Source organism: Nycticebus coucang, chromosome 21 (assembly GCF_027406575.1).
Source record: "Nycticebus coucang isolate mNycCou1 chromosome 21, mNycCou1.pri, whole genome shotgun sequence".
Classification (NCBI taxonomy): domain Eukaryota; kingdom Metazoa; phylum Chordata; class Mammalia; order Primates; family Lorisidae; genus Nycticebus; species Nycticebus coucang.
Genome location: NC_069800.1, coordinates 34,884,718 through 34,904,516, shown reverse-complemented (window position 1 = coordinate 34,904,516; position 19,799 = coordinate 34,884,718). Strand labels below are relative to the sequence as shown.

At 54.7% G+C, this 19,799-nt stretch overlaps 1 protein-coding gene across 7 annotated transcripts; it reads right to left on the bottom strand.

Moving 5' to 3' along the window:
* Nucleotides 1–5,506: 5,506 nt before the first annotated feature.
* Nucleotides 5,507–19,464, bottom strand: ADAM33 (ADAM metallopeptidase domain 33). 7 transcript variants are annotated; one of them, XM_053573897.1, is made up of 21 exons: nt 18,501–19,463; nt 16,265–16,344; nt 13,761–13,837; nt 12,102–12,180; nt 11,836–11,912; nt 11,565–11,754; nt 11,130–11,348; nt 10,809–10,975; nt 10,639–10,723; nt 10,412–10,554; nt 9,787–9,964; nt 9,583–9,672; nt 9,181–9,376; nt 8,926–9,034; nt 8,644–8,842; nt 8,478–8,555; nt 8,289–8,397; nt 8,063–8,210; nt 6,539–6,609; nt 6,282–6,355; nt 5,507–6,005 (listed from the first exon to the last, which is right to left on the bottom strand). In XM_053573897.1, the coding sequence occupies exons 1-20, from the start codon at nt 18,589–18,591 to the stop codon at nt 6,318–6,320; spliced, it is 2,424 nt and encodes an 807-aa protein (XP_053429872.1). In that variant the 5' UTR covers nt 18,592–19,463; the 3' UTR covers nt 5,507–6,005; nt 6,282–6,317. The 7 variants fall into 7 exon arrangements, 2 of the variants coding, with proteins under 2 accessions (XP_053429872.1, XP_053429873.1); XM_053573898.1 differs by having other exon boundaries at nt 5,507–6,002; XR_008376493.1 differs by lacking the exons at nt 5,507–6,005; nt 6,282–6,355 and adding an exon at nt 7,122–7,843 and having other exon boundaries at nt 11,130–11,201; nt 11,283–11,348; nt 18,501–19,464.
* Between the last annotated feature and the right edge of the window lie 335 nt (nt 19,465–19,799).

Below are 19,799 nucleotides of genomic sequence, written 5' to 3'. Positions count from 1 at the left end.
TATGCTGGTTGATGGGTGAACAGAAAAGGACAGCAGAGGCAGAGCCTCAGATAAGTGCCCACTTCCTAGCGCCTCCTCAGCAGGAGTGGTTGGAACCCAGGTGTCTGTGCAGACACATGGGGCGGAGCCTTTGCAATGACATTGATTCTCCTCCCCTACTGAGGATCCAGCGCCTGAATGTGCCCAGAGGACCCCCATACTAGCCCCCATACACACCCAGCACCACCCACACAACAGCCCAAGGAGACATTGTCTTGCCCATGCTAATCCAGGAACTTTATGAAACAACTTTGTTATTTTCCTTTTTTTTCTATTGTTGGGGATTCATTGAGGGTACAATAAGCCAGGTTACACTGATTGCAATTGTTAGGTAAAGTCCCTCTTGCAATCATGTCTTGCCCGCATAAAGTGTAACACACACCAAGGCCCCACCCCCCTCCCTCCGTCCCTCTTTCTGCTTCCCCCCAATTTTCCTTTTTTGTATAATTTTATTTTTAACTTTTTTTTTGTTTTTAGAGACAGTCTCACTTCATCACCCTGGGTAGAGTGCTGTGGCACTTCATCACCCTGGGTAGAGTGCTGTGGCACTCACAACTCACAGCAACCTCCAGCTCTTGGACTTAGGTGATTCTCTTGCCTCAGTCTCCCGAGTAGCTGGGACCACAGGCGCCCACCGCAATGCCTGGCTATTTTTTTTGTTGTTGCAGTTTGGCCAGGGCCAGGTTTGAACCTGCCACCCTTGGTATATGGGGCCAGTGTCCTATTCACTGAGCTACAGGTGCCGCCCTATTTTTAACTTTTTATTAACTAGTTTGAGACTTGTGGAAAAGTTGGAAAATGTTAACATTCCCCTTATATCCTTCACCCAGCTCCCCCTACTGTTAACAACTTACATAATCACAGTATAATTAGTAAAAATAGCAAATTAACACTGGTACAATGCTATTAACTAAATTGTAGATCATTTTGAATTTCCCCAGTTTTTCCACTAACCCCTTGGACTGTTCCAGGATCGCATTTATTTGCACATCTCCTTTGTCTCCTCCAGTTTATGATCGTTTCTTCATCTTATCCTCATCCTAGATGCTATTAGAGAATCCTGGTCAGTTATTTTGTAGAAAGTTTCTATTATTATTATTAAGACAGAGTTTCACTGTCGCCCTGGGTTGAGTCCCGTGGTGTCATAATTCACAGCAACTTTAAACTCTTGGGCTCAAATAATCCTCCTCCTCCCAAGGAGCTGGGACTACATGCATGTGCTGCAATGCCCAGCTGATTTTTTCTGTTTTTATTAGAGATAGATCTTGCTCTTGCTCAGGCTGGTCTCGAATTCCTGAGCTCAAGCAATCCACCCACCTCAGCCTCCCAGAGTGCTAGGGTTATAGGCATGAGTCACCCCCTCCCCCACTAGAATGTTTCTTTTAAATCTATCTGATGTTGTCTTCTGATCAGAATGCAACTCAGCATTGTTTTGACTAACCAAAAACTTACAGTTCTGTAAGTAAATGTTGAGATTAAAAGTCTCAACATTGAAATTTTAATAGTGACCCCCCCGCAAAAATACCACCATAATTTATCTTTAATTTTAATGCAAATATAATGGAATTTAATTTACAGAGTACGGATCCAGATGACTTTTCTTGTTAGAACCCATGAATGATTGATTATTCTTAGAACTGATTATCTGAGAGAGAGAAGAAAATGGTAATCTCACAGATAGGGGACACGTTACCTCGAATAAAATCTTGGTGAGTAGGAAAATTATGAAAGAGACAGTTTTTTAGGTTTTGTCTGAAATTCTCCCATAACATTTTATTTTTTAAAGCCAAACTTTTGACCTAAGCTTATATAGATATGGTACTAATGCTGTCACTTTTACAGTACTAAATATTAATATTTCAAATATGCAAAAAGAAGTAAAGAATAGTGCCGTGAGCTCTCAAGTACCCATGAACCAGGGTGAGAAATTCACCATCATAGAGTCGAAGGCCCTGGTGTTCCCAGCCCGTTCCTGAACTTCTCCCAACCCCATTCCCTTAGTACTTATTAGGCCGGGCATGGAAGCTCATGCCTGTAATCCTAGCACTCTCGGAGACTGAGGTGGGTGGATTGCTTGAGCTCAGGAGTTGGAGAAAAACCTGAGTAAGAGCAAGACTCCATCTATACTAAAAATAGAAAGAGAACCTAGCCAGCATAGTGACAGGCGCAGGGCAGGGGGAATCTCCCTTAGTACTCCCTAGCTACTATTCTGTTATCTTTCTCTAAATGAGGTATAGTGTTGTATTACACATGTACAGACTTTGTAGAAATGGTTTATTGTATGTATCACTCAGGGACTTGCTTTTTTGCTCAACCTTATTTACAGATTTATTCATGTTGGTGTTTGTAGAAGAGTTCTTTTTCTGCTGTTTAGTATTCTACAGTATGACTATACCATATTTTATGTACATTGTCAGATATTGAAATTTTGAAATTTTTTTTCTTATTTTTAGCTATTGAAGACAATGCTACTATGACCATTTCTGTACATTATTTCTGGAGTACACAAAAATAATGTGTACTAATGTTTTAAATTAGGTACTTATCTCTTTGTCATCTAAACCTCACAGTTTTATTGGTTCTTTTTTTTTTTTTTTTGAGACAAAGTCTCACTTCGTTGTCCTTTGGTAGAGTGCCTTGGCGTCACTGTTCACAGAACCTCAAACTCTTGGGCTTAAGCGATTCTCTTGCCTCAACCTCCCAAGCAGCTGGGAGTACAGGTGCCTGCCATGATGCCCAGTTAATTTTGGTTGTTGTTGAATTGTTATTTAGCAGGCCTGGGCTGGGTTTGAACTCACCAGCCCCAGTGCATGTGGCCGGTGCCCTAACCACTGAGCTACAGGTGCTAAGCCAGTATTATTGGTTCTTAACTCTGGCTGTAAGTTAAAATCAAATGAGGAGCTTTTAAAAACTATCAGTGCTGGATGGATGGAGTGGCTTATGCCTGTTATCCTAATGTTTTGGGAGGCTGAGGCAGGAAGGTCACTCGAGCCCAGGCATTTGAGGTTGCAGTGAGCTATGACGACCCCACTGTGAGACACTGTCTCCAAAAATAATAATAACGAAAACAAAAAACTACCAAAGCCCAACCCTATCTGGACAAACTAAAAATCTCTGAGAAGGGATCCAGGCAATATTTTTAAAAGGCACCCCCAGGAGGCCAGGCACAGTGGCTCACGCCTGTGATCCTAGCACTCTGGGAGGCTGAGGCGGGAGGATCCCTTGAGCTCAGGAGTTGGAAACCAACCTGAGCAAGAATGAGACCTCATCTCTATGCCTGGCTATTTTTTTTTTTTTTTTTTTTTGGTTGTAGTTGTCATTGTTGTTTGGCAGGCCCAGGCCAGTTTCAAACCCGCCAGCTGCAGTGTATGTGGCTGGCGCCCTAGCTGCTGAACTACAGGCGCCAAGCAAGACTCCATCTCTACTAAAAATAGAAACACTAGGGCTGGGCACTGTTGCTCACGCCTGTAATCCTAGCACTCTGGGAGGCTGAGGTGGGTGGATTGCCTGAGCTCATAGGTTTGAGACGAGCCTGAACAAGAGTGAGACCCACCCCACACCCTTTGGGTGGTGCCTGTGGCTCAGTGAGTAGGGCACCGGCCCCATATACCGAGGGTGGTGGGTTCAAACCCTACCCCGGCTGAACTGCAACAAAAAAATAGCCAGGTGTTGTGGCGGGCGCCTGTAGTTGCAGCTACTTGAGAGGCTGAGGCAAGAGAATCGCTTAACCCCAGGAACTGAAGGTTGCTGTGAGCTGTGTGACGCCACGGCACTCTACTGAGGGCCATAAAGCGAGACTCTGTCTCTACAAAAAAAAAAAAAAAAATGCTTCTGCTACTGACCTGATGCCAGCTGTTTCCCAAATCTTTGTCTGAGTTTTCCACTGTGAACTGGATGATCCCAGGCACCGGAGATGCCTCTTCCCTCAGACTAGCATTTCTCCTCCCACGGGGCCCTCTTTCCTTCTCGTCTGGCCTTCCCAGGGTTCTCCACTGGGTAGGAATTGTGGGGGGGGAGGTGTTTCCTGGTAATAATCAAGAGGGAAAAATTTGGCCTTCCCTAAGGTCCTTTGTAGCTGGAGTCCCAGAATTCAGACACCCTTTCCTGAAGTGGGAGAATGCGGGAGGCATACTAATCTTTTTTTTGAAACACAGTCTCACTTTGTTGCCCTTGGTAGAGTGCCATGGCATCATAGCTCACAGCACCCTCAAACTCTTGGGGGGTGTCAAGTGATTCTCTTGCCTCAGCCTCTGTCCAGAGGGACTACAGGGACTACAGGTGCCCTCCACAACACCCAGCTATTTTTAGAGATGGGGTCTCACTCTTGCTCAGGCTGGTCTTGAACTTGTGAGCTTAAACAATGTACCTGCCTCGGCCTCCCAGAGGGCTAGGATTACAGGCAAGAGCCACTGCGCCCTCTATTTTATGATGGTTTAACATCATTTAACAGCATTTCTGGGGGGAAACTGCTGATTCCTAGAGGTAATAACTAACTCATGCCTTTCACATGCAAACCAACCAATCTTAAGTCCATACCCCAACTTTCTCTCCTATGGAACTCTCACATGCCAAGCTAGTATTTCCCCTGCCTTAAATCAACCCAGGGCCAGGTACCAACAAAGACACCTGGAGACTACTCTTGTGCCCCAAAGCCGGCCAATGCCAAACTACTCACCTGCCCTGCCTTGCCCTTGGAAACCCCACTAAGCGCTGTGACCTATGCCTTCTTCTCACTCTTGATTCTCTCTCCAGACCAAAGCGGCACTTCCCCATGTGGCCCTGCATGGCATGGGTGCCTTCTTCTCCTGGGAGCTGTAATAACTTCATTCAGTGGCATTAGCCTGTGTCATCACCCAGTCACCTCTACAAATTAAAATCCACAGCTACAACTGAGACAGGAGGGAGCTGTAGAAAGCAGTCTCACTCGGCCCCCTAGGCTTGAGGACTGACAGCAATTCTGAACCAGGGTGGCCTTCTCTCCCACTAGTTTGAGGGTGCTTTTGTTACCCAGCAACAGCTGTCTGATAATGATCACTCAGCAATTCTTGCATGAAATGAGGGGAGGAGAACGCCCAAGGGAGACAGGCAAGCCAGGGCAAAGTGAGTTTTCAAAGCAGGCAACATTGTCCTATGCCCAGACAACATGCCTGGGGCCCTGGCTGCCATTCTGAGTCTCTAGCCACCAGTCATCCTTGTGGCCCTCAGGGTGCCCATGGGGTTGGATTTATAGACAGAAAAGACAGAGGACCAGGGCAACATGTCTTTCTTCTGACTTATACTCTGGTATCTTTTCTTAAATGGCTCCCTCTGTCTTTTCCCTTGGAATGGGAGAGAGGCTGAGTCACATTCACAGTGAGGGGCTGCTATGGATCCCACCATCCTCCAGAACCTCTGGAAGAGCACTGGAATGGGTGTGGGGGCTAAGGAAGCATCCAGGGGACAATGTAGGCCAGGAAAAGATAGGACAGAAGGTCTCAAAGACTTTGTTTGCAGGGCCCAGGCTCCAGGTGGGTGTGGACTCAGCTTCTGAGCTTCTGGTCACTACCCTGCACAGAGGAGGGCATGCCTGGGGAAAGTGCATGTAAGTGCACAGTGGTTCCCAGGACAGAGGCATCTCTTGGGTGCCCAGCATAACCCAGGTACTATGTGGCCTTTGCTCTTGTGTCTGGGGGATTATTGAGCTGGAGGGTGTACCCAGCAGGATCCCATAGCCCTAAGAGGCAGGGACCCCATTGGGCAACTTCTGATGAAGCTCTGGGGTCATACAGTGGGTGGCTGGGAGCCCAGTGGAGCAGGGGGAGAGAAACTCTCAAGCTGCCTGAAGGTACCAGAGTCAGCTAACTTGCTGGCTCTGCCCTTGAGGGTCCAAGTTCTTGGAGTGGCTGTCATTGGCCACCTGTCTTTAAGTCTTCTCATCTCAGGAACCACCTCTTGGAGATAGGATCTTGGCTTCCGGACTGGACCTGCTGAGAAGGAGGAGAAGGATGTATCATCACCTGAGGACTGGGGCTCCAGGTTGCAAGTCATGTGGTAGGGAGCCTGTGCTCCCAGTGAGGACTAATGACCCAGGAAGACCCACAGCTTCTGCCGCCTCCTCCAAGGGGTTTCCAGCATCCTGATCACCATGACAATGGCTTCTCCAAGAGGTGGTGGCTCATCTGCACAATAACCAAGTCTAGAAATCTCAGAGTAGGGTGGACTGGCCATAGGAGGGGAGGGCTCTGTGTCAGGTCTTTGCCTACCTTGGGGGTCAGGCAGGGCTACAGGGCACCAGCTTCTCAGGGAGGCTGTTGGGCTCTGGCAGGGTCTTCAGAGTCTGGAAGCAAAGGTAGAGGATAAATGCTATGAACACAGCAGGAGTCCCAGGGGACAGGGTGGGGCGCAGGGGACTCAGGGTGGCTAGGTACTAAGTGGAGAGGAGGGACCCATCTGGAAGGAGGCAGAAGGCAAGACCCCACCTTTTCCTTCCCTCCCCACTTTCCCCTGGGGCCTCACTCACCCAGGGGCCAGGGCTCTCTGGTGGCTGTGGGGCCCAACCCTGTGGGGTGAACACTGCCCAGGAAGTGGTCCCTGCATCCAAGAGATTGCAATAGTGACCCCAGGCAGGGTACCCTTGGACTGCTTCCTTGTAGCATGGTCTGCATCTCACTTCCCAGGGTGCACTCTTGAGGGCAGTGAAGATTGTTGGCAAATGTCCTGGGAGATGGGGTGGGGATGGCTGAATTTGACTTGGAGTTGTCAAGGGTGTCAGGATACCTGACGGCTGGGAGCACAGGCACAGCTTCCATAGAAGGGGGAACATTCATCTCTCTTTGGGACCTGAGTGATGCCAACATCTGGAGATTGCCAGGTGGCTGGGGTGGCACCATGCTTGGGAGAAATGTCAGGGCCAGCCAAGGAGCTCTGTGTTGACTGAATTTCCACCCTGTGCTCCAAGTCACCCCCCTGGCTCCCTTCCTGCTCCCACATTAGAGCCACCCTTGGGTCCAGGCTCCACTTATGACTCAGGACCTTTGGAGGTCACTGGCACCTCCTCCCTCCCGCCCTGACATTTCTCCCAAGCATGGTGCCACCCCAGCCACCTGGCAATCTCCAGATGTTGGCATCACTCAGGTCCCAAAGAGAGATGAATGTTCCCCCTTCTATGGAAGCTGTGCCTGTGCTCCCAGCCGTCAGGTATCCTGACACCCTTGACAACTCCAAGTCAAATTCAGCCATCCCCACCCCATCTCCCAGGACATTTGCCAACAATCTTCACTGCCCTCAAGAGTGCACCCTGGGAAGTGAGATGCAGACCCCTTCCCCAGGCTGATGCACCAAGCTTCAACCACCTTGCTCTTCTGCCCACAGACCTCATCACTACTCATGTGTCAAGGCCCCCTCAGTTGGCACTGGGGGCCTGGTTGGTGCCCTGCCCCTGTCTGGGATGCCCTCTGCCCCCAAGAGACCCTGTCCTCTCTTTCTGCTTGCCCAGAGTACCCCAAAGCTGGGCTGTGTCAGAAATGGCCCTGCAGTGCCTGCCCTGAGCAGGGCCCTAGTGCAGGGTAAGCTCTATGACAACCATGCTTTAGTATCGTGTGACCCTCCTCCTAGGTCACAAAACTAGGTTAGGTGTAGGCTCCTGGAGTGAAAAGATGTGCTGGGCCTGGCATTTGGGAACTCGAAGGGGGTGACAAAGGCTGACAAAGATGATTTGGGCAGAGGCATGAAAACAGAAGCAGGAGAGGCCTCCAGGGCACAGGGGAACATGGACTGCATTCTAAACTGGTGTGAAAACAGCACAAAGTCAAAACGACGCAGCCACCTGGTAAGAGAAGCAGATGGGGACAAGAGTGACTGTACCGGGGGAAAGGCAGAGGACATACCTTGGGGTGCTGGGAGCGGGGAGGAATCCATACCCTCAGCTTCACTGGGAGGCCACTGAGCCCTCTCTCTCTATACCTGGGGGCAAGGCTGAGGACCCCGCCCTAGCTCCCTGCAGACCTCTGAGGAGAGGAACCACAAGCCTCGACTCAGAGCCTACCCATTGCCTGTGGGCTGCCGCCTGCAGCCCCAGGGGCATTGCCAGAGATGTACTCCTGGAAGCCGGTAGTAGCACCAGGCCAGGCTAACCCCAGGGAGCAGAGGCAGCAGGGAGCTAAGGAGCATGGCCAGCAGGAAGGTGTCATGGCCTGCAGAGGACAGAGTGGTCAGAGTTCTGGGCAGAGGCACCACTCTGGCCCCTGGCTGCCCAGCCCCCATTGGCGTACTGTCAGGCTGCGTAGGGCTGCTGTCCACACTGCCACCAAAGCCTGGCTTGTCACAGAAGGGTGGAGCCCAACCTGGAGCGCAGTGGCAGTTATGGTTGCTATTACAAACCTATGGAGCAGAAGAGAAGGGAAGGAGGGTCATGTGGGATCAGGGACCTCAAGATCACCCTGATCCCTTGGGCTACTCACCCCATGGCTGTGGCAGGCTGTCAGGCAGCGCTGCAGCTCCTGGAAGGTAGTGTTCTGGCACCGCTTGTCCTGGCACACCTGTGGACAGGGGCACACTGGGTAGTAAGGGGGCACTCTGGCCTGTGAAACTCAAGCGGAAAGGAGGGCGCGGGTGGGCAGGGCTCACCATGCTAGGTCCACACTGGGTACCTGGCTCTACCAGACCCAAGTTAAGCAGGTCCATCTGGGCACCGGGAAGAGCAAAAACTCCCCGGCAGGTCACCTCACTGCCATCTAGATGAACGGTGGAATCCACCGGCACTGTGTGTGGTGCAAGTGGGCTCAGCTCCCCACCCTGGCACTGCAGCTTCCCACACTGAGCATCCCTGGGGAGGAAAGGTGGGGTCACAGCCTGCTGTGTCCCCTTGCCCCCACTCCCAACCTCTGCTCCCTCCACTCCACTCCTCACCTCTGTGCACAAGGCAAGAAGTTGCCCTCCCTGTCCTGGCCACAGTTCCCATGAGCGTCTCCCACGGAGTTCACCACCTTGAAACAGGCTTCTGGGGCTGGGCGGGAGCCTGAGGAAGCAGGGGCCGATCTAGGGGCAGCCAGTCAGGGGCCACTCTCCTTGGGCCTCAGTTCTCCCTGCCCGTCTTCCCCATAGTAGAAAACTGGGCAGACAGGAGGATAAGGGCACGGTTCAAGGGCTCGCCCAACGTCTCACCAGGCCCCCAGAGCTGCCGGCACTGCTGCTCAAGCGTGGGACACGCGCCATCCCAGCAGTAGCCGCGGCCCTTGGCACAGGGTGAGCCATCCAGTAGATAAAGGTCCGGGGGACAGGTGGGGGAGGAGCCCGTGCAGAACTCAGGAAGGTCACATTCGCCCGTGGCCTGGCGGCACAGCGCACCCGCTGGCTTCAGCTGCGCAGGTCACCCGGTGCGGTGAGGGGAGGGCAAAGAGACAAAGGACAGTGAGAGATTCACGCCCAGAGCACAGCTAAAAAGTAGGGGGCCTGGGCTGGAGGGCCAAGCGGACCCCCGCACAGAACAGAGCTAGCACCCAGCAGGGAGACCGGAGGTCTTCAATTAGCCCTGCAACCCTCACCGGAAGACTTCCTGGCCCTCACCAGGCAGCGCGCGCAGCAGCCTCCGTGAGCGCACTGGGCCCCCGCGCGCAGGGAGCAATTTTGAGCGAAGCAGCAGAGGTCCCGGCAATCCTGTGGCCAGAAAGGTGAGGGGGTACCAGGTGTTGGCGCGGCGCCCCAAACCTCCGGGAGGAGGGGGAGCGGGAACCATCCTTGGGCCCCGGGGGCCCAGCAAGCCGACCTGACCTGGCCCGGGCCACAGTCGCACTCCTCGCCCGCCTCCACGAAGCCGTTCCCGCAGCGCGCTGGCGGCGCCAGCAGCCCGGGCTCCGGAGCGTCGGAGAGACACGCGCCACCCCCCTTCCGGAAGAAGGCGCGCAGCTGGCGGCGGCTGCAGGCGCTGAACACGCGTGGGAACGGGTGCCTACGGTTGCGGGGAGGACGTCGGGGGTGTGGGAACTACCCCCGCCATGCCCACCCCTGGGCGTGGCCACACCACCGCCAGATGCTCTGACACTGCCTGGGCGATGCGAGGTTCGAATCCTCTAGAGACTGGAAGTGTCTGCGAAAAGCCACACAGCAAGCCCGCGGCGGGAGGGTGGGACGCCAAAGGTAGGCAACCCACGACCCAAAGCGGCCCTGAGTTACTCCTCCGGGGGTAGGAGAAACTTTGATAGGTTGTTCAGAAAGTAATCTTCATACTCTTGAGAATCCACTCAACCTGCATTTTCTCTAAGCCTCGAGAACAACCCTAAGAGCTGGTACTTTTACATTTTACAGAAAAAGAAACTGAGGGATAAACAAAGACATGCAGGCAAGGAGGCCCCCAGGTCCAGTGGCCGGTGCCCGTCACCCCCTGCCCCGAGCGTACCCAGTGGCCGCCGCCATCACGCAGCCGCCCTGCTCGGCCGCGGCCTCCACGCAGCAGCCGTCGGGGTCGTGGCTGAGGCCGAGGCTGTGGCCTATCTCGTGGGCGACGGTAGCTGCAGCGCCAATGGCGAGCTCTGAGTGGTCCTGGGTGGGCGTGGGGGTGGGGGGGCGGTCACGGCTGGCGCCGAGCCCTCCCCGCCCTTCCTCTACCCGGGTGGCGGGGCTCACCGTGCTCACACCTCCAGAACCCTCGGCGCGGCACATGCCCTCGACCGGCGCAAGGCCCACGGTGGCGCCCCAGAAGGCTTGGCCCCTGAGGGCGGAGCGCGGAGTGACCGGGCGGGGCCAGGAGTTGAGGCCTCCCGGCCCGGGCTCGGGTGAGGGTCAAGGGCACCCACGTGAGCAGCTGCGCCGAGTCGTGTGGCCGCTGCGCCCACAGCCCCCGGCGCCAATGTAGGAAGGCCCAGAGCGTGGCGTTCGCGTCAGGTGTGATGCTGCAACGATCCCGCTCGGTCCACACTTCCAGGCCACTCAATACCACCTGAATGTCCAGGGTCCTGAGAATCTGAGAGCAGGAGGGGCTGACACCGGGGCCAGGCGCCCCACCGTGCGGGTGCTCCTCTGTGAGGCCCCGTCCTCTCCCCAACCCTCCACACGCCTCAGGAGCTGCCCACTGCTGCCATGCCACCCCATTACTGCGCTCTCCTCACCACCCCAACCTGGTCGACATAGTTGGCGACCTCCAGGAGACGGTGTTTGGTGCGGTTCAGGTTCCGGTGCTGGGTCAAGAACTGGGAGGACAGAAACGCTGCGGCGTGAGGGGCTGAGCTAGCCCATCTTGGACCCTCTGCCCGCCTTGGGTCTCCCCTCACCAGGGTGTGGTCAGCCACTAGGTACAGCTCCAGATACCTCTGGCTCCTGCGGGGCTCTCGCCTGCCCTGTGGAGGGGCAAATGGGGACCCTGAGTGGCAGGCTGTGAGCCCTGACCACCAATCCCAATTCTCAGAAAGAACAGTTTTTAAATTTTGTTTCTTCAGCCTCAAATAAAATTATCCCGACAGGAGGCCCTAGCTGGGGTCCTGGGAATTTGTCTCTTCTGATGTAGAGGGCTGTGGATACTGCCTTCCCAGTGCCACCCCGGGCACGCCCCTGACCCTGCTCTGTGGAGCATGAGGAAGGCTGGCCATGCCCCCTTTGTTCCCAGGGTCCCTGTGGCCACAGGCCCCTTTCCAGGTTAGTAGCTGTTCCATCAGGAAGATCATGTGGGTTGAGAAGTCCTTGGAGTCCACAGGTAGCTGGGAGTGCAGATAGTAGCTGGTATTGCTGCTGAGCACGATAAGGCCACTAGGATGGAGAGGGGTGCAGAGGCATGTGAGGGAACTCCTTCCCATCCCCAGGCCAACCCCCTACCCCCTAACTCCTCACCTCATCCCAGAGCAGGTGCTAAGAACTACCCAGGAGCTAGGGAAGCCCCTCACATTCCCACAGTAGTGGCAGTGATCCTGGAAAGAAAGAGACCCAGCCCCAGGTCTTAGCCGGTGCTGAAGTGGAAGGGGCAGGAGGGAGGGCTTGGTTGGGAGCTGGCTCCAACCTCTCCTTAGGAACAGAAGGAAGGGAATGGGATAGGATTGGAGCGGGCACATCCCCCAGCAATCCTCACCCTGTCCTCAGAGCCCATGGAGGTATCTCACCGTGTGGCTGGGGACCAACACCACTGGCTGCCCATCTGGGCTGTAGTGGGTTTCTGTGTATCCTGGGGCCAACAGCCTGCTGGAAGGGGGTATTACAGGAATCACCTAAGCAGCTCTGCCTCCTCCAGAATGCCTTTCAACCCTCCTCCCTGAATGCTAATTGAGAAGCTCTCTGAGAGAGGCTCCCCAGGTGTGTCCTAGGGAAGGGACAGGAGGGGCTGCGTCTTGCTTGGTTCAGGAACACTTTGAGCTGGAGGCAGATAGGTGAAGGTCAGGAAGGAGCCGTGCTGACGTGTAGATGTGGAGGAGGAATTATGGAAGGCACCAAGAAGGAACAGGACAAGGGGAAGGGTTTGTGGTCCCTGTAGCAGGCAGCTGGATCTACAGATCAGGAGGGGGAATTCAGGGGGCAATGCTGACGGAGTGGGACTTGGAGACAAGGTGTGGTAAACCTGTAAAGTTACCCTTTTTGGGCAGCTGGTCAACCCTCTGGCCCCTCCCACTCCAGATCCTTTAAATCTCCTCAGGCCTCTGGACCCCACATGCCTCCCACCTGTCCTTCAGTGATGTTCACCCCCTGCTTTCAGAGAAAACCAAATCCCCGCCTGCTCACATCTGTTCCTGCCTTGCCCACCTGAGCAGGGATCCCCATTCCCCACCTTCTCCAGAACCCATCTGAGTAATGATCCCATCTTCTGGCTCCATCTCACCAAGACTCTTCCCTCCAGGATGGATCAACCGTAAGTTAATCTCTCTTCTTTAAAGAAAATGATTGGCCCCAGCCTCATCACCCCACAGACCTGGGATGCCTGCCTCTCCACCTCTATGTCATTCCCCACCTGCTCCAGCTCTGTACCCCCACTGCACACACACACACACCACCTTAGGAGGTAGGAGATGTGATCAACCTATTTAAAGGGTAAGGGCATGAGAAACCCAGAGAAACAGTGGTTAGGCATGATGGAACTAGAGTTTGTTCCTGGCCCATCTAACTCTGTAGGGGAGAATAAAATATGTGTTTACAGTGCTTAGAACAGTGCCTGCAATGAAACAAGTACTCAATAAGTGGCATTATTGATAATATGGTCTGAATGGCTCCATCTTAGACACCCACCTGACCTGGCCCAGGGGTCTGCCTGCTCATTCACCAGCTAATAATCTTTGGCGCCCCACCAGCCAGTAACTCAGCACCAAAATGGCCTCCTGTGATCTGGCCCTACTGGGCCTCCCCTAATTCATTTCCCCTTTCTTCCTTCCCTGGGGATGGAGACCTCCCAGGAAAGCTAGACAAGTTGTCACCCCCATTGTAGCCAGTGCACCTTTGTCCTTGCCATTCTATCAGCCTGGAATGTCATCCCATCTTTGGAATCCCGCCTGGGATTCTTTTGACTCAGCATATGCCGCAAACGCCCACTAGGTGGTGTTTGCTCACCTCCAGCAGGGAGCTGACAGGCTGCTTCTGGGGCTGGGACAACCTCAACTATCCACTTCAGCCTCCAGAGGACGAGCGGCGAGCCTGCCTGAGTCTCCCTGTCACACCTGCCCCCCTTCTGGGGCCTTGTCCCCCTCAGCTTCCTTCATGGGTCCACTTCAGTCCCTGTGCTCCAGCTCTGATGCCCTCCAGGGAGGTCTATGCTAGGCTCCCAGACTGGTACTCACTGGTTCTTCTCCAGCTCAAGTAGCAGCTCCTGGCCTTCAGCCTCCAAGGCCACCAGTCCTGAGTCTGGATTCGAGACCTGTGCAGGAAGGAGTGCAGGGCTGAGACAGTGGGCTTCCGGGCCTTCTCCCTGCCAGAGAGCTGGCAAGGAAGTTCCATGGGGACAACATGGGCTGGAGTGAACAGCAACACCCCTCCCCCCATGTGTCATGGATGGTATGGAGGAGTGTTGGGGGGCAAGCATGAAGACAAAGACATTCCCAAATTTGGGATGTTTGTTGTTCTGAAAACAACCACTTGAAACTGCCTAAGCAGAGCCTGCCAGGTGCATGCGCCATCCTCCCCAGAGACTGAGGCCCCAGAGAGGTGATCTGTTCTGTCCAGGGTGATTGGGCCCTACCCTGGCCTGCCCTCTTCTTTCAGGCCAAGAAGGAGCCTGCCAGGCAGGGAAGCAATGGGTTCCTGAGGACACCGTGAAGGCACCGGACGGCCATGGCTTGGGTCTCCTCCCAGCCTCTGGCTTCTGGGGCTTGTTCCTTGTTCCCTAGAGCAGTGGTTCTCAACCTGTGGGTTGTGACCCCTTTGAGGGTCAAATGACCCTTTCACAGGGGTCGCCTAAGACCATCCTGCATATCAGATATTTACATTACAATTCATAACAGTAGCAAAATTACAGTTATGAAGTAGCAACAAAATAATTTTATGGTTGGGTGTCCCTACAACCTGAGGAACTGTATTAAAGGGTCACGGCATTAGGAAGGTTGAGAACCACTGCCCTAGAGAATGCACACCTTATCCCTCCACCTCTGGTTCTGGCAAACCACCCCCTCCTGAAGTTTTCCTCAGCCTCCAGCAAACCCCTTACCAAGTCCCCTCACTGACTACCTGCTCCTGAAGTAAATATGAACCCCATCCCTGGCCAAGAAGATGCCAACTCCCTTGATCTGCTTGTCAGGGGCTGTGGAGACCTCCACCCTTCCTTGTCTACTAAGCCTGGCTGGGGGCCCAGAGTTGGAGATGGCCCAGAAACTTCCTTGAAGGCTGCTGTGTCTCCAGAATGTCCACCCCACCTCAAGCCCTCCCCTTGTATCCCAAAATGCGCTGAGTTGGGACCCTGGCCGAGGGACTCAGGGTCTTGGGGAGGTTCTTCCTCCACATGTGGGGAGCAGATAGCCCTTGGGTCCTTAGCCACAGGCACCACAAGTCCCCAAGAACAAGCTCATGTGGGTGGAATGCCACTTGCTTATTGGAGAAAGGTCTGCACTGAGACAAAGGCGGTGGCCCAGATGGAAGACTACACGTTTGGTCCCTGTCCTGCAGCTCCTGCTGTCTTCACTTCTTGCCCTTTTAGTGATTTTGCCGTTCAATATATACCCACTCCCATCTTCAAGTATGAGTGTTTCCTGCCCATTGGAGGAGACACTGCCTCTACTTTATATCCTGTCTGTGTCTTCCTGGGTGAAGGGGCCCACAGTGGGAATGGAGGGCTCCTTTGAGATTGCCTTTATGGTCATGGCTCAGGGCAGATGAGTGAGCCCATAGTCAGAGTAACCCCAGTGTGTGCCCAGCCTCTCCTCTGCTGGGGATGTGGAAGAAACAATCTCAAAGTTCACAGGCCAGTGCTGTGCTTTGCAGTTGAATGGGGTCCTTGAGGGTCTAGGGGTCCCCAGTGAGGGCCCTAGGTTGGCAGCTTCTGGGCCTCTGGGAGCTTCTCAGACTCATGATCGTGCTCTCTTGCCTTACCCCCTTACTGGTCTTAGACAGTGGGGCTGTCCTCTCTTGCCTGGAAATTCAGAACCAAGAGAGGGCTCTTTCAGACCTTAGTAGGTTTCAGGCTCCTGGCTAAAAAGCTATGTCCAGGGGAATTTCCCCAATCTCTCTGGACTTCAGTTTGCCTGTCTGTGAAATGGTTATATTGAAGCCAATGGCTTCTTAGTTTGCAGCATAGTGTTGTAGCATGAACAGATGGGATATGGCTATTCTGGAAGTGTGTGATGGCAGGAGTTAGGAAGAGACCAGGACAGAGTGTCCTAGAGAAGCAAAATAGGGTGGGTTTACAACTGGGGGGCACCAGGACAGTGACCACTCCTCCATGGCCAGAAGTGGATTCTGCATGAACCAATGAGGCTGAAGTTTCAGGCTTCTCAATGGCAGGGCTCTGAGAGGGACAGCAATGTATCCACAGGGTCACATGTTCTGGTAAACTTTGCAAAAGGAAGATATTTTGGTGCTTTCTTAGAGAGGCTCCTGAAAAGCTTCAGGTCCCATGAACCATGGACCCATCTGCCTGGTGGGGGTGGGGGTAGCCCATATAATCCAGAGAGGAAGGGAAAGGGGGAAGGTGGACTGAAAATGTGTGCAGACTCACGTGACCTAGATGTCCAACCCCCAATACCCTTTGCCTGGTGACCCCAAAAGGTCTAAAGGAGTTGTGATTCTGGAGACCCAGCAAAACCACTATGCTGTAATTTGGAGAAGGGCATCTGCAGGGTGATGTGGCACTTACCAGCTCCTCTAGGGTGACGATGCGCCTGGGTTGTCCATCCAGGACCCAGTGAAGGGTAACTGGCTTTCCAGGGCTGTTTCCTGGGATGAGGACAGAGCACAGCGTGATTGGGATCTGAGAGACAGGGGGAGTGGGGGACAGCAAAGAGGAACTGAAGGGCTTGATGGGCAGGTTTCATCTTCAATGCTCCTGGGCTCAACCTGGAGAAGGGTGGGCACCCATGAGCATCTTTAGAACTGAGGACCCACCCAGGAAGTGGCAGAAGACAGACAAGCTTGGGAAGTGGACCCGGGAGGGACACGGGACACGGGAGCTGCCTGACCTGTGGGAGGGGCGCTTGGGGTCAGAGTTCACAAGGAAGAGGCCAAGGCCCCTAGTACAAAGGGGAAGGGAAGAGGGAGGCAGCCTCCGGTATTTTTAGACTGGGCAGCAAATGCCTTTAGGATGAGAGATCTGTGAAGAGAAGATGACTGTGTCTTTCCCGCTGGCTGAGAAAAACAGCAGCCAGATGTTGCCTTGGGAAGTCTACCTCACCCAGAGCTCCCCTGGGGGCTTCTTCCTCATGGCAGTGTTCCCAGACCCTGGCCAAGAACTCCCCTCATGTCTTTAAGGTGACGCTGGGGGACAGAACCCCAGTATTCCAGGCTGGGTGTGCCTAAGGAGGCTCTAGGAGGAATCCCAGAGCCAAGCATTACTCAGAGGGTGCCTGGAATGCTCCCTGGGAATGCTCCAGCCCCCAGTGGCCCCAGCAGCTCTCTGCAGTACTGCCCAGCAAGAGCCTGGTTCTCAGTCCCAGGGCAAGCCTGGCTCTCAGAACAGATAACCCCCAGCCCACCCACCCTGCAGGGCTGATCACCACCTGTGCTTCTGGGCCATCCCAGCTCCTTTCTTCTCTTCCAGACCCACACACCTGGGCGTCAAAGGCCCAATATGGTAGTAGCTCCAGGAGCCTCCTTTCTCCCAAAGCCCTTCCTCTCTGGATAAGTGACTTGCCATCAGGCCACCCCTGGGAAAGGAGGCTCAAGGGGCCAGTGTGGGGAGGGGTCTAACTATAGACCTATAGGGGAAGAGGGGAGTTCTTTCAGCCCAGAAAGGACTGGGAGTGAAGAGCCAGGCCTTGCAGGTCCCAAGCCTCTAAGGGTGGGGAGTAGGAAGGGTAGGCCCATCCTGGTGTGGGTGGGTATTCTCCACTGGCCTCCTGCTGAGGGAAAGGGAGACAGAGCTGAGGCTCTGGTGACTGGGTGGGTGGGAGTGGAAACCGAGGCAGCACAGAGGACCCCTGTGTCCTAGCTAGGGGGCCCATCACTCTCCGTGACCCCTAGCTTGGGTTCTAAGGGGAATGAGGTATGGAATGCTGAGGGATCTTCGCCAAGGCATGAGGACTGTCATCCCTCCCCCCTTGGGCCAAACTGAGCAGGACCTTTTGGGTTTGCAGCACAGCGCTGTGGACCCCACAGACCCCAGGCTGCCCCACCCAGTCCTTCATGCCTGCTGCTGGTTTCCCTCCCTGTTCCCTGGCCAGGCACTTGATGTGCAGGACTCACTAATCCTCCCTCCCACTTGCAGAGGTTGGTGTTACCAGACCATCTGACTGAGAGGGCTTGGAGAGCTTACAAGGAAGAGACAGCTGCAGTCATCCCAGAGCACCACTAAACAGGCACCTTCCGTTTGGAGAAGTCCTTCTCTATCTAACCAAACAAGGCAACAAAATAAACAGTATACACACTCCTCCCCAAGGCCTTGGGAGGAGGGGAGAAGGATGAGCTGTGAGACCATAGCTAGTTTGCAGAGCTGAGGGCAGAGCAGGGACCAGGGCAGGGGTGAGGCAGTGGGCATGGGGGCTTCCAGGAGAGCACCGCATGCAGCTGGACCCTAAGGGGTGGAGGTGCAGGAGCCCTTCCTGAGGGCCAGTGGGGGTGGAGAGGTGGTGAGAGCCAGAATCCAGGCCCAGGGCCTGCTGGGCAGCAGCTGAGAGGGAAAGGGGCCATGGCCCTGGTGCAGTAGCAGTCAGGCAAAGTGTGAGCAAGTCCAGCCCCAAGGCCATCCCAAGAACAGTTGAGAGTACCTGAGCAGGTCCCACGGACACCCACTCAAACCCCACGCCCTGACCTCCTGGCACTGCTATCAGACCCTACAGGCTCTGCCCAGGCTCTGAGCGTAGCTGGAGCCGACCCTGCAGCCCCCGCTTACCCCACCTCGCCTGCCCCCCCAGGGCGCACCCCCGCCGTGTCCTCACCTTGGAGTACACCAACGCCTAGCACCGGCCACTGGAGCAGCAGCAACAGGAGCACTGGCGACCTCAGAGCTCTCCGGGACCTCCGGCCCATAGCTAAGAGCGCCTCAGCCTCTAGCTGCCGGATCGCCGGCTCCGCCCGGGCTGGATCTCCGCCGACTCACGCCCCAAGCAGCCCGGCCCGCGCCGCCCCGACCCTTCCGGGCTCGCCACCTAACTCGCACGCATCCGGGAGGGACCCTGCCCCACAGGACCGGGCCTCGTGCGCCCTGGAGGGGCCAGGATGACACTCCCCGGCCACCGCAGCCGCCGTCGAGAGGGTAGAGCTGGGGGAGGAGGCTGGAGGCGGGAATCCACGAGGCCCCTTGAGTGACCTGTCCGCACCGTCCCGCCCCGTCCGTCTCAGAGAGACCCTACTCGTTAGGGGTGGGGCGGGAATCTCAGGGAACGTTCTTGGTGGACTACAGTGAAGTGAAGCGGGGTAATGGACAGAGGCCGGGTTTGAGGACAGCCTGTCATTGCTGGGGTCTGTCTCCAGGGAGCGCCCTGCCTTGCCAGCGGTCCTGCCCCAAGGCTTCCCCAGGGAAAGCTGAGGGGGTTGGGGGAGTGTTACAGCCGGCTTACCCACCACGCTGGGTGACCCAGGGGAAGGGAGGCTCAAGCGACAGTCCCAGCCCCCAAGTGCATTTGGGTGGTGGGGGGGAGGGGAGTAAGTGAAGGCTGCGGGCCTGGAGGCTTCAATGCTAGGGGACAGGCATAGGAAGAGGGCAACCCTTGTCCGTGTGGTGGCCAGAAGGCAGAGTGCAAAAAGCTGTACATCTCAGACGAGGAGGTTTCTTTTGCCTCAGGAACATCTGTTTCTTATTTAAAAGATTTGTAAAGTGTAAATTTGGGTATCAAAGGGATGTTAACTGTTAAACAAATCTGTCAGTCTGGAATGTAATAATTTGGTTAATAAAAGATCCAGCAGAAAGAGAAACCCACATTCATGTGATTCAAACATCAAAAAGTATAAAATGTGTAGGGTCAAGTCTTCCCACTTCATTTTTCTTTTTCTTTTTTTTTTTTGTGTGTGGTTTTTGGCCGGTGCTAGGTTTGAACCTGCCACCTCCGGCATATGGGACCGGCACCCTACTCCTTGAGCCACAGGCGCTGCCCCACTTCATTTTTCTTTTCTCACCCTCGGTAGTGTGCCGTGGAGTCATATCTCACAGCAACCTCAGACTTGTGCTCAAGTGGTTCTCTTCCCTCAGTCTCCCAAGTAGCTGGAACTACAGGCGGCCCCCACAACGCCCAGCTATT